This window comes from Macaca nemestrina, chromosome 19 (genome assembly GCF_043159975.1).
Source record: "Macaca nemestrina isolate mMacNem1 chromosome 19, mMacNem.hap1, whole genome shotgun sequence".
NCBI classification, from domain to species: Eukaryota; Metazoa; Chordata; class Mammalia; order Primates; family Cercopithecidae; genus Macaca; species Macaca nemestrina.
The window spans coordinates 60090498-60103228 of NC_092143.1; the positions used below are offsets into that span (position 1 = coordinate 60090498).

Consider the following 12731-nt stretch of genomic DNA (forward strand, 5'->3'; position numbering starts at 1 on the left):
TCCAGCCTCCCAACCGGCCTCCGTCGCTCTCCACTTCCCTCTTCTCAGCTCTCTTCCCTTGCCCCTACTGTCTCCTTTAACAGTCACGTGAGGGATGCGCGCGGGGGCAGCTGGGAGTAGTACTGCCGGTTGGTCAGCGTTCGGCCTCAACATGGCGGTTCCGGCCGGGCAGTGACCAAGGTTTTGCCGTCCGAAGGACTAAGTGGTGACTCTCGGCGTCTCCACCTATCGGGGTGGAATGCGAGCACGCGGAGACGAGCGCTGAGGATCGGCGGTGACGGGAAGGGGGGGTTCAGTGGATTGTGCCCCAGAAACCGAAGCGGCGGCGCCTGTTCCTTCTACTTGTCTCTAGGCTCCAGTGCGTTCGGGGCCCCGCCCGGCCGGGCCAGGCCGGCGGGCGGCGGCGGTAGCTGCTGCAGCCGCAGGATCACCTCTCAGGGTGGGCCGGAGGGCCGGCGCCGCCTCTGCCTCTGCCGCGGCGATGGCCCAGTGTGTACAATCAGTGCAGGAGCTAATCCCGGACTCCTTCGTCCCCTGTGTCGCTGCGCTGTGCAGCGACGAAGCCGAGCGGCTCACTCGTCTCAATCACCTCAGCTTCGCGGAGCTGCTTAAGCCCTTCTCCCGCCTCACTTCCGAGGGTATGTGGTATCCTCCCTTTTCCAGTGGGCTCTCGCAAAGCCGTGATGGGAGAAGGAAGTTGCGGGCGTGCAGGGGAGAGAAGGGCAGTGTTTACGTACCGGAGCCGGTACCGTGGCGTCTGGGACTGTGGCCCCGCGGTGCTTCGGGGGCGGCCGGAGGAGGGACCATGAGGTTGTCAAGACAACGCAGTCCTAAGCTCCAGTATTTCTGGGCACTTTCTTTCTTCCTCGGACAACCTAGGTCGTTAATTGGTTCAAAGATAAACGTGAGTCTAGGAGAACGGCATTGATACTGTTCTCCACGGCCATAGCGAAGGAATTAGGCAGTTGCAAAGCAGCTAAAGTAGGAAAATGTTGCCTCTTAGACCGACAGGGTCTGAGTAAGGAAGATCTGTCATCCTCCCTTGGATGTTAAACTGGACTTTCAAAGTAGTTCTGGATGTTGTTACGTTCTTGTAGCGTTGAGGGTCATCTCTGAACTACCGTTTAGCTGTTTTACTAAGATATTCTTAGCTCTACGGTATTTTGCTTACCTCTCAAGAAAATTAAAAGTATTATATGACGAATAAAACTTGAAACAGCTTTTTGCCCGAAGGAAAAGGAAGCAAGCCCAAGTTGTGGTTCATTTGACCTAGATATTTGGAGTTATCTATACTTATAGGGATGGAAGTGTCTTCTCTTGTTAAGGAATGTATTGTTAAGGAGCTACCCGTTTTCTCCAGATTTGGATTTTTTTATTAGGAGAAAATAATGTAGTAAAGCTTCAAACATGTTTTAGCCAGTATCTTGCAAACAACAAAGTCCAAGTAAAGTTTTTTTTATTAAGGTCGGTGAGAACTGAAGGGTTTCATTATAAGTCTGTGTCAGGCAAACGACTGTGATGTTTATTAGCTTAATATGACTTATCCACAAAAAAAATTAGTGCTGTACCATAAATTCATGTATTTTTGAGCTACCGTGTTTTGTGGGAGAATAATTCCATTACAAATTAGCTTTTGTTTTTAGCAGAGAGAGGGAGCCGTTCAAAAAAACAAAGTTTGGAAACTTTTGGATTTTCTTTAGCCTGTATCAGTCTCAGTTCCTTCAATGTTGGACGTAACAAGAACAACATGCCCTACGTTTTTAATTTTTTTTTAATTATTTGCTTATTTATTTATTTATTTATTTGAGACGGAGTTTCGCTCTTGTTGCCCAGGCTGGAGTGCAATGGCATGATCTCGGCTCACCACCACCTCCGCCACCCAGGTTCAAGCGATTTTCCTGCCTCAGCTTTCTGAGTAGCTGAGATTACAGGAATGTGCCACCACGCCCGGATAATTTTTGTATTTTTAGTAGAGAACGGGGTTTCTCCATGTTGGTCAGGTTGGTCTCAAACTCCAGATCTCAGGTGATCTGCCCGCCTCAGCCTCCCAAAGTGCTGGGATTACAGGCATGAGGCACCGCGCCTGGCCTTGAATTCCTAAAAAAAACACAACACTTGAGCTAGTTTGACTTTTATATATATACTCTTTCCTACTTTGTTAATAAGTAATAATAATGCTAATACTTGATACTTGCTTCGTGTAACTTTTTTAGTCCTCATTGAATCCTGTGTTATTGCAATTTTAAATTTGGACCTTCAAGCATGGAAGTGTTAATTTGTTCACAGTTTTGCATCAAGGAAAGATTTGAAACAGGCAGGCAGTGTGACTCAAGACATTGTGTTCTTAATCATCTTATCTCCTGACAATGTTTAGAATTACGTATTTACACCATAGAGCAGTGATGTCTAATTGAAATATAATGTGAGTCACAAGTATAATTAAAAATTTTTGGCCGGGCGCAGTGGCTCACGCCTGTAATCCCAGCACTCTGGGAGGTCGAGGCAGGTGCATCATGAGGTCAAGAGATGGAGACCATCCTGGTTAACATGGTGAAACCCCGTCTCTACTAAAAACAGAAAAATTAGCTGGGCATGGTGGTGGGCGCCTGTAGTCCCAGCTACTCAGAGAGGCTGAGGCAGGAGAATCACTTGAACCTGGGACTGGGAGGTTGCAGTGAGCCGAGATGGCGCCACTGCACTCTAGCCTAGCACAGAGTGAGACCCCATCTCAAAAACAAAAACAAAAAAATTTTAGGGCCGGGCGCGGTGGCTCAAGCCTGTAATCCCAGCACTTTGGGAGGCCGAGACGGGCGGATCACGAGGTCAGGAGATCGAGACCATCCTGGCTAACACAGTGAAACCCCGTCTCTACTAAAAATAGAAAATAGCCGGGCGTGGTGGCGGCGCCTGTAGTCCCAGCTACGCGGGAGGCTGAGGCAGGAGAATGGCGGGAACCCGGGAGGCGGAGCTTGCAGTGAGCCGAGATGGCGCCACTGCACTCCAGCCTGGGCGACAGAGCGAGACTCTGCCTCAAAAAAAAAAAAAAAAAAAAAAAAAAATTTTAGTAGCTACATTAAAAAAGTAAAAAGAAACAAGTGAAATTAGTTTTTTTTTTCTTTTTCTTTTGGAGATGGAGTCTTGCCCTGTTGCCCAGGCTGGAGTGCAGTGGCACAATCTCGACTCACTACAACCTCTGCCTCCCGGGTTTAAGCAATTTTCCTGCCTCAACCTCCCGAGTAGCTGGGATTACAGGCGCCCGCGGCTTATTTTTGTATTTTTAGTAGAGATGGGGTTTCACCATGTTGGCCAGGCTGGTCTCAAACTCCTGACCTCGTGATCCACCCACCTCGGCCTCCCAAAGTGCTGTGATTACAGGCGTGAGCCATCGTGCCCGGAGGAAATTAAACTCAGTATTTCCAAAATGTTACTATTTCAATGTGTAATCAATGTGAAAAATATTCATGAGATATTTTACATTCTTTCTTATTGCTTGGTCTTTGAAATTTGGTGTGCCTTTTATGCTTAACATCTCAATTTGTACTAGACACATTTCAGGTACTCAGTAGCCATATGCAGCTGGTACCTACTGTATTGGACAGGCTCATTGTCAGTACACTTCTGATTTCCTTCAGGAAACTGGGGAAGATTAGGGAAGGAGTTTTTTTTTTTGTTTGTTTTTTGTTTTGAGACAAGGTCGTGCTCTGTTACCCAGGCTGGGAGGGCTGGAGTGCAGTTGTACCACTGCAGCTCACTCACTCACTGCGTCTCAACCTCCCAGGTTCTAGCTATCCTCTTGTCTCAATCTCCCAAGTAGCTAGGACTACAGGCACATCATGCCATCATGCCTGGCTAATTTTTTTTTTTTGAGACAGAGTTTCGCTCCTGCTGCCCAGGCTGGAGGGCAATGGCACAATCTCGGCTCACTGCAACCTCTGCCTCCCGGGTTCAAGAGATTCTCCTGCCTCAGCCTCCTGAGTAGCTGGGATTACAGGCATGTGCCGCCTGGCTAATTTTTAAATTTTTTGTAGAGATGGGGTTTCTCCGTGTTGCCCAGGCTCGTCTCAAACCACTGCGCCCGGCCTAGTGAAGGAGTATAATGAGTTGGGCGTTAGTGGATAGGTAGACAGTTGGTAGAAAGCAAGAGGGCAGTCATTCCCTATGAAGGAGTGGTATGAAGTTAGAATGGTACGGACAAAAGGTCTAAATTATGACTGAATGGTTGGGGAACAGGGAGGAAACTCTCCTTACTGGGGTACACAGTAGTAAGAGAGGATGCTTAGATAAAGGGAGGCGCTTGAATTCTAGGAAAGGGATTTGAGATTTTGTATCTGATGGTAAGTGTGAGTAGATTCTTGAGGGTCTGAAACATTTGGACACTAATGAGTTGAGAGTTTTGGAGATAAGTGAGTTGTATGGTTTATAAGGATAGATGTAAGTAGATGCAAGTTTTACGTTTCAAGATGATCATGGACTATAGTGGTAGCATTAGAAATTTGGCAAAAAGGACTTAATTTTTCTTGGTTTTAGTTTTTTGCTGGTAAATACATTTTAGAATTCTTTGCCATCCAGAACAGGCTGCTTTTTGTCTCAAGTGTGGGGATTTTTCAAAGACAGCCTTTTTTTTTTTTTTTTTTTTTTTTGCGACGGAGTCTCATTCTGTCACTGGGCTGGAGTGCAGTGGGGAGATCTTGGCTCACTGCAGCCTCCGTTTCCCGGTTTCAAGTGATTCTCCTGCCTCAGCCTCCCTAGTAGCTGGGACTACAGGCTCGCACCATCATGCTCAGCTAATTTTTGGATTTTTGGTAGAGATGGGGTTTCACCATTTTGGCCAGGATTGTCTCTATCTCTTGACCTCGTGATCTGCCCGCCTCGGCCTCCCAAAGTGCTGGGATTACAGGCATGAGCCACCAAGCCAGGCAACAGCTTTTCTTTAGGAAGTGAGGCATGAAAATATCATTTCAGGCAATGTAATTTAAGAATACAACTGACTAAAACAAGCTAACGTTTCCTTAGAGGGAGAAAACAAGTAAGAAGACTCAATTTCTGGCCTGTAGGTATGCCTTTACTTAGGGTAAAACTTTGCCTTGACTATGGAGATATCAAGTACAGTGCCAAGTATTGTCAGGAGACTTGTTTTTAGATTTTAGTAGAAAACACATGGTTTAAAGCTATACTGAAGAGAGGGTTGATAGAAGAGATTTGAGAGGGTTGATAAAAGAGATTTGAGTACTATTTATGTGTAGTGCCTTCAAAATACAGTTTAGACTTTTGATGTATTACACAATGGAGAGCCATTTTGGGTTCCTTAGAGACATTTTAAAACTTGAAGAGTATTAAATTATGTTAAAATTAAATTAAAATATATAATTAAATTTATTATATGTATTTTCTGTGATTGTTATGCTTGATGTATGTTTGAGACTTAACGTAGTCATTATTTGACACAAACTTTGAGATCCTAATACTCGAAGAATTTCCACTGGCCATGTTTCAAAGAGTCGTGGTATTAATCAAGCAAAACACAACAAAAAATTAAAATTCGGCTTTATTGTTTTTGCTTAGTGATAGTTCTTTGATAGTTCTAAACAATGTTGCAATATATCATTTAGATGTTCTATAAGTTTTAAGAAAATGTCACTTAAACACTAACTTGGAAGTATGTGGGTTATACATTATTTTATTTTGAAATTAAGGTTATTAAAGGGATTAAAAAGTAGGCCAGGTGCAGTGTCTTAGGCCTGTAATCTCAGCACTTTGGGAGGCTGAGGTGGATGATCACCTGAGGTCAGGAGTTTGAGACCAGCAAGACCAGCATGGCCAACGTGGCGAAACCCCATCTCTACTGAAAATACAAAAATTAGCCTGGTGTGGTGGGCGCTTGTAGTCCCAGCTGCTCGGGAGGCTGAGGCAGGAGAATCACTTGAACTCTAGAGGCAAAGGTTGCAGTGAGCCAAGATTTTGCCCCTGCACTCCAGCCTGGGCAACAGAACGAGACTGTGTCTCAAAAAAACAGAAAAAAAGTAGACTAGGATATAACTTTTGAAGGCTATTTAATATCTCCAGTTTTCTTAAATTTCTTTCTTTTTCTTTTCTTTTTGAATTCTTGAAAAGAAAAACATTGTGTGATCCTTGTGCAGGAGCTATGCTAATCTTCTCTGTATCATTCCAATTTTAGTATATGTACTGCTCAAGTGAGCAGTTTTTTTAATTTTTAATTTTTTTTGAGACAGAGTCTCACTCTGTTGCCCAGGCCGGTCTCCAACTCCTTGGCTCACTACAGCCTCAACCTTCTGGGCTCAAAAGATCCTCCCACATCAGCCTCCCCAGTAGCTGGGGTTACAGGTGTGTACCACCAACCACACCTGGCTAATTTTTGTAGTTTTTGTAGAAATGAGGTTTTGCCATGTTGCCCAGCTGGTCTCAAACTCCTGGACTCAAGCCATTTACCCATTTTGAGCTCCCAAAGTGCTTTGATTACAGGCACAAGACACTGCGACTGGCCTTAAATTTCTTTCCTTTTTTTTTTTTTTTTTTTTAAGACGGAGTCTTGCTCTGTCACCTAGGCTGCAGTGCTGTGGCATAATCTTGCCTCACTGCAACCTCTGCCTCCCATGTTCAAGCAGTTCTCCTGCCTCAGCCTCCTAAGTAGCTGGGATTACAGGCACGGGCCACCACTCTCCGCTAATTTTTGTGTTGTTAGTTGAGTCAGGATTTTGCCATGTTGGCCAGACTAGTCTTGAACTCCTGACCTCAAGTGATCCACCTGCCTTCGGTCTCCCAAAGTGCTGGATTACAGGTATGAGCCATTGCGTATGGCCCCTTAAATTTCTTTTAGTTGGAAATATTTCATCAATCTTAACTACCATGTTGATATAATGAAGTAATTAATCTCCATGGTATGGAAGTACCAAACTTTGAATAAAATTCAAGTCAATTTTTCAAAATTTGTTTTTGTTTTGTTGTTGTTGTTGTTTTTTTTTTTTTGAGATGGAGTCTTGCTCTGTCACCCAGGCTGGAGTGCAATGGTGCGATCTCGGCTCACTGCAAGCTCCGCCTCCCGGGTTCCCACCATTCTCCTGCCTCAGCCTCCCGAGTAGCTGGGACTACAGGTGCTCGCCACCTCGCCCGGCTAATTTTTTGTATTTTTATAGAGACAGGGTTTCACCATGCTAGCTAGGATGGTCTTGATCTCCTGACCTCGTGATCCACCCGCCTCGGCCTCCCAAAGTGCTGGGATTACAGGTGTGAGCCACCGCGCCCGGCCATTGTTTTGTTTTATTTATTAATTTTTTGAGACAGGGTCTTGCTTTGTCACCTAGGCTGGATGCAGGGGGCATGATCATGGCTCACTGCAGCCTCAACCTCCTGGGCTCAAGCGATCATTCCACATTGGCCTCCTGCATAGCTGGGATTACCAGGCTTGCACCACACACTTGGCTAATTAAAAAAAATTTTTTTTTTGTAGAGTTGGGGTTTTGCCATGTTGCCCAGGCTGTTCTTGAACTCCTGGACTCAAGTGATCTGCCATCCTTGGCCTTCCAAAGTGTCGAGATTACAGGCTTGAGCCACTACACCCAGCCAGAGGGTTTTTTAATACGGTAAAGTTTTATAGGTATAAAGTATACAAGATCCTCCTACCTTAGCCTCCTGAGTAAGGTGTGTACCACCACACCCAGCTAATTTAAAAAAACGTATAGAGATGGGATCTCGGGCCGGGCGTGGTGGCTCACGCCTGTAATCTCAGCACTTTGGGAGGCCGGGGCGGGTGGATCATGACGTCAGGAGTTCGAGACCAGCCTGGGCAACGTGGCGAAACCTTGTCTCTACTTAAAAAATTAGCTGGGTGTGGTGGCGGATGTCTGTAATCTTGGCTTCTTGGGAGTCTGAGGCAGGAGAATTGCCTGAACCTGGGAGGCAGAGGTTGCAGTGAGTTGAAATCGCACCATTGCACTCCAGCCTGGGGACAGAGCAACACTCTGTCTCAAAAAAAAAAAAAGAAATGGGGTCTCTCTCCCTCTGTTGTTCAGGCTCGTCTTGAATTCCTGCGTGCAAGTGATCCTCCTGCTTTAGCCTCCTAAAGTGCTAAGAGTACAAGCTTGAGCCACTCACTGGGTACAGTGGGTGCAGTGGCTCAAGCCTATAATCACAGGCTTATTTATAAAGCGTGCTTTTTTTTTTTTTTTTTTTTGTTTCGCTCTTATTGCCCAAGCTGGAGTACAATGGCGTGATCTCGGCTCACCACAACCTCCGCTTCCCAGGTTCAAGCAATTCTGCCTCACCCTCCCGAGTAGCTGGGATTACAGGCATGCGCCACCACGCCTGGCTAATTTTGTATTTTTAGTAGAGACGGGGTTTGTCTGTGTTGGTCAGGCTGGTCTCGAACTCCCGACCTCAGGTGATCCGCCCGCCAAGGCCTCCCAAAGTGTTGGGATTACAGGTGTGAGCCATTGCGCCTGGCCTAGCCTGTTGTCTTTATAAAGTTTTATATGCTGGGTAAAAGCATAAAAGGTGTCATTATTTTCAAAATACATTTTATTTATTTATTTATTTATTTATTTTTGAGACTGAGCCTTGCTCTGTTGCCCAGGCTGGAGTGCAGTGATGTGATCTCAGCTCTCTGCAACCTCTGCCTCCCGAGTTCAAGTGATTCTTCTGCCTCAGCCTCCTGAGTAGCTGGGACTACAGACACGTGCCATCACATCTGGCTTGCTTGCTTGCTTGCTTGTTTATTTATTTATTTATTTTGAGACAGAGTTTCACTCTTGTTGCCCTAGTCTGCAGTGCAATGGCGCAATCTGCTCACTGCAACCTCTGCCTCCCAGATTCAAGCAATTCGTTTGCATCAGACTCCCGAGTAGCTGGGATTATAGGCATGTACCACGACTCCTGGCTAGTTTTGTATTTTTAGTAGAGATGGGGTTTCACCATATGGGCCAGGCTGGTCTTGAACTCCTGACCTTGTGATCCAACTGCCTCGACCTCCCAAAGTGCTGTGATTACAGGTGTGAGCCACCATGCCCAGCCTCTTTGTTTATTTTTTATTTATTTAATCTTTTGAGACGGAGTCTCACCTTGTCGCCCAGGCTGGAGTACAGTGGCGCGATCTGGGCTCACTGCAAGCTCTGCCTCCTGGGTTCACGCCATTGTCCTGCCTCAGCCTCCAGAGTAGCTGGGACTACAGGCGCCCGCCACCATGCCTGGCTAATTTTTTGTATTTTTAGTAGAGGCGGGGTTTCAGTATGTTAGTCAGGATGGTCTCAATCTCCTGACCTCATTCATGATCCGCCCGGCTCGGCCTCCCAAAGTGCTGGAATTACAGGCGTGAGCCCCGTACCCAGCCTGTTTGTTTATTTTTATAGAGGCTAGGTCTTGCTATGTCGCCCAGGCTGGTCTTGAACTCCTGGGCTCAAATGATCCTCCTGCCTCACCTTTGCAAAGTGTTAGGATTACAGGCATGAGTTTTGAGCCACCATGTGTGGCCCCCAAATACTTTTTATCAAACAAACACCAGATGTTTTAGGTGCTCCCTTGAAAAAGATTTTTGTGGTGAAATAAGTTTGCTTAAGGTAGCATGTGTTTGGGAGTATTACAGTATGGTTTAGCAATTAAGGACTCTGGAAAGACCTGTTATAAAGAGACCTTTAAAGACTTAATCCACTATTTCTCAAATTTATTTGAACACAGAATCATTCAGAAACATTCTTTACTTTTCTTAAGGAACCAGTATTCCATGGAAAATTCTGGGAAGTATAACTTCAAAATACAGTATTAAAATACAGTATTTAAGAACTTAAAAATGTAACAGTAGAGCTGAATTTCAGTTTGAAATTGAGATGTTATATGATAAATAAATTCAGTGAAGTCTAAATATATTTACCTGAGGCTTTTGAATTTTTTGTGTCTGACTTAAGAGCATTTCACATTTCTCTTAGATCATTCTTTGCTCTTGCTTCATTAGATTGGGTTTCTGATATCCCAGTGTAACTTATCTGTTGTGTAACAAATTACCCCAAAAATGTGTACCTTAAATCAAAAGCATTTATTATTTCTCACTTCCTCTGGAATCTGGGAGTGGCTTAGCTGGGTAGCTCCAGTTCAGGGTCTCTCATGAGGTTGCAGTAGAGCTGTCAGCAGGGGCTACAGTCATCTGAGGCTGGAGTTCTTTTTCCAAGCTCACTAGTATGGTTGTTGGCAAGCCTCAGTTTCTCACTGGCTATTAGCCTGAAATCCCAGTTTTCTCACTCAGTTATAAGCTCCCTGAATGTTCCCATAGTGTGGCAGTTGGCTTCTCCCAAAACAAATAATTAAGAGAGAACCCAAGATGGAAGCTGTAGGCTTTTAAAACTTATCTCAGAAGTGAAATACCATTGTTTTTTCTGTCTTCTTTTGGTTACACAGAATTACCTAGTAACTGATAAAGCCACATTGAATATAGGGCAAAACTAGAATATCCTTTTGTGTTAATACTTTTTTTCTAATTAAAATTTTTTTCCTGTGTTAACACTTATGAATACCAAAAGGTAGTTAAAGCGAAGTTTAATATACATATGGCTACTTATGTTATTTGACAATTATGAAGCAACTTTATTTTGTTATTTATTTATTTTTTTTGAGACAGAGTTTTGCTCTTTTTGCCCAGGCTGGAGTGCAATGGCCTGGTCTCTGCTCACTGCAACCCCCACCTCCTGGGTTCAAGCGATTCTCCTGCCTCAGCCTCCAGAGTAGCTGGGATTACAGGCGCCCGCTACTATGCCCGGCTAATTTTGTACTTTTAGTAGAGACAGGGTTTCACCATGTTGGCCAGGCTGGTCTCGAACTCCTGACCTCAAGTGATCTGCCCGCCTCAGCCTCCCAAAGTGCTGGGATTACAACAGTGAGCCACCGTGCCTGGCTGCTTGTATATTTTTTTGTATATATATTTATATTTACAATATAAATACACATTTGTACCACATACAGTATTTTAAAAATGTTTTTGAGTCTTTTTTTTTTTTTTAAGTAAAAAATGTTAGAAATCAATAGAACACATAGGAAATTTAGAAAAGTCTGTGTGGATATAACTTTATTTAAAATACAGGCAGGCCTCGATTTTGGTATAAGGCATTTTCCATTGAGAAGAAAGTCATTCTTTATTTGTAGGTACCCAGACCACTTACCTAAAGTTGCCTCTTATTTGCCTCTTATTTGTATATGATGACCCGTGATGCAGTTGAATGGGTGATGTATCTGCTGCTGCTGCTATACTGCCTCCATTACATATTGTTGAGTGTGGTGCTTAGTGCTTTACAATTACTATCTAATAGCTCACCCAAATCCCTAAAATGATCCTGTAGATAGTAATCACATGTGCAGGTGAGGAATTTGAAGCACAGAAGAGTTAAGTTGTTCAGGGTAACCCAGTTGATAAGTAGTGGGTTGGGATTTAAATTAAGGTCCAACTCCAAAAGCTAGGTGCTCAATTGTTATAATGGATTACTTTTTTTTTTTTTTTGAGACGTTGTCTCACTCTGTCGCCCAGGCTGGAATGCAGTGGTGCAATCTTGGCTCACTGCAACCTCCTCGTTCAAGTGATTCTCCTGCCTCAGCCTCCCCAGTAGCTGCGATTACAGGCACCCGCCACCATGCCTGGCTAATTTTTGTATTTTTGTAGAGACGAGGTTTCACTGTGTTGGCTGGGCTGGTCTTGAACTCCTGACCTCAGGTGATCCACCCACCTTGACCTCCCAAAGTGCTGGGATTACAGGTGTGAGCCACTGGGCCCAGCCCTGTAATGGACTGCTTTTAATGCTACTGTGGAACATTTTGTCTGATTATGTGAAAAAATATGCTTACATTTTGTTCTGGTTCTGTGGACGACACTGTCTTCTTGCTGTGCCTCAGAACCTGTTCCCTGTCCTGAAGCTCTGAACTACTTACTGGTTATAAATTGTATAGGCTGAAGCAAGGACTATAGCACGGTGGAGGCAGGAAGTATTAGGGTGGTAAAAGGGATCCGGACAGTTTTTTGTTTTTGAGACTGAGTCTCTGTCACCCAAGCTACGGTGCAGTGGTGCAGTCTTGGCTCGCTGCAACCTCCGCCTCCCGGGTTCAAGCAATTCTCCTGCCTCAGCCTCCTGAGTAGCTGGGATTACAGGCTACCACCACCATACCCAGCTAATTTTTTGTATTTTTAGTAGAGACAGGGTTTTGTCATGTTGGCTAGGCCGGTCTCCATCTCCTGACTTCAAGCTATCTGTCTCGGCCTCCCAAAGTGCTGGTGATTATAGGCATGAGCCACCGCACCTGGCCAGAGTTTTTTTTAAGTAGACTCTATTTTTTAACAGTTTTAGATGAATGACAAATTTGAGCTGAAAGTACAGAGAGTTTCTACATATCTCTTGCCCCTGCACATGCACAGCCTCCACCACAGCATCGTGCACTGGAGTGGCCATTGATTTTTATGAGAGTGAAAAAGAGGCTAAGAATGCAGGCTGACTAGGGAAAGCAGAAGGAAACCTAAGTGCAACATTTAACTCCCCTTTCTTTTTCCTTTTACTGCTTTTAGTGTTAATACCACAGGTCTTATGCTGCCTTGGACCAGCTTTAGTGTGAGGTGAGAATTAGAGAAGTGGTCTGGAAAGTGGTTGGTTTCTGGCGACTCCAAACATAGTAGGAAAGGAAAGGACCTACAGTAGGAAAGCTGAGCAGTGGTGAGAGGGGAACGAATCCTGCGGTTAATAAACTGTCTAGCT

At 44.6% G+C, this 12731-nt stretch overlaps 1 protein-coding gene and 1 pseudogene across 5 annotated transcripts in view; one reads left to right on the forward strand and one right to left on the reverse strand.

Annotated features, from left to right (window-relative positions):
* The first annotated feature begins 2 nt into the window (after positions 1-2).
* Positions 3-12731, forward strand: part of LOC105498224 (trafficking protein particle complex subunit 8) — a 116611-nt gene continuing 103882 nt past the window's right edge. For 4 of the 5 annotated variants that reach the window (XM_071085496.1, XM_071085498.1, XM_071085497.1 and 1 more), the window contains exon 1: positions 3-638. In XM_071085496.1, coding sequence (XP_070941597.1) covers positions 482-638 — 157 coding nt within the window. In that variant the 5' untranslated portion in view covers positions 3-481. The remainder of the gene's footprint in view (positions 639-12731) is intronic. The other variant, XM_071085500.1, reaches the window with a different exon arrangement.
* On the reverse strand, positions 6107-6195 carry LOC112423339 (U6 spliceosomal RNA; annotated as a pseudogene).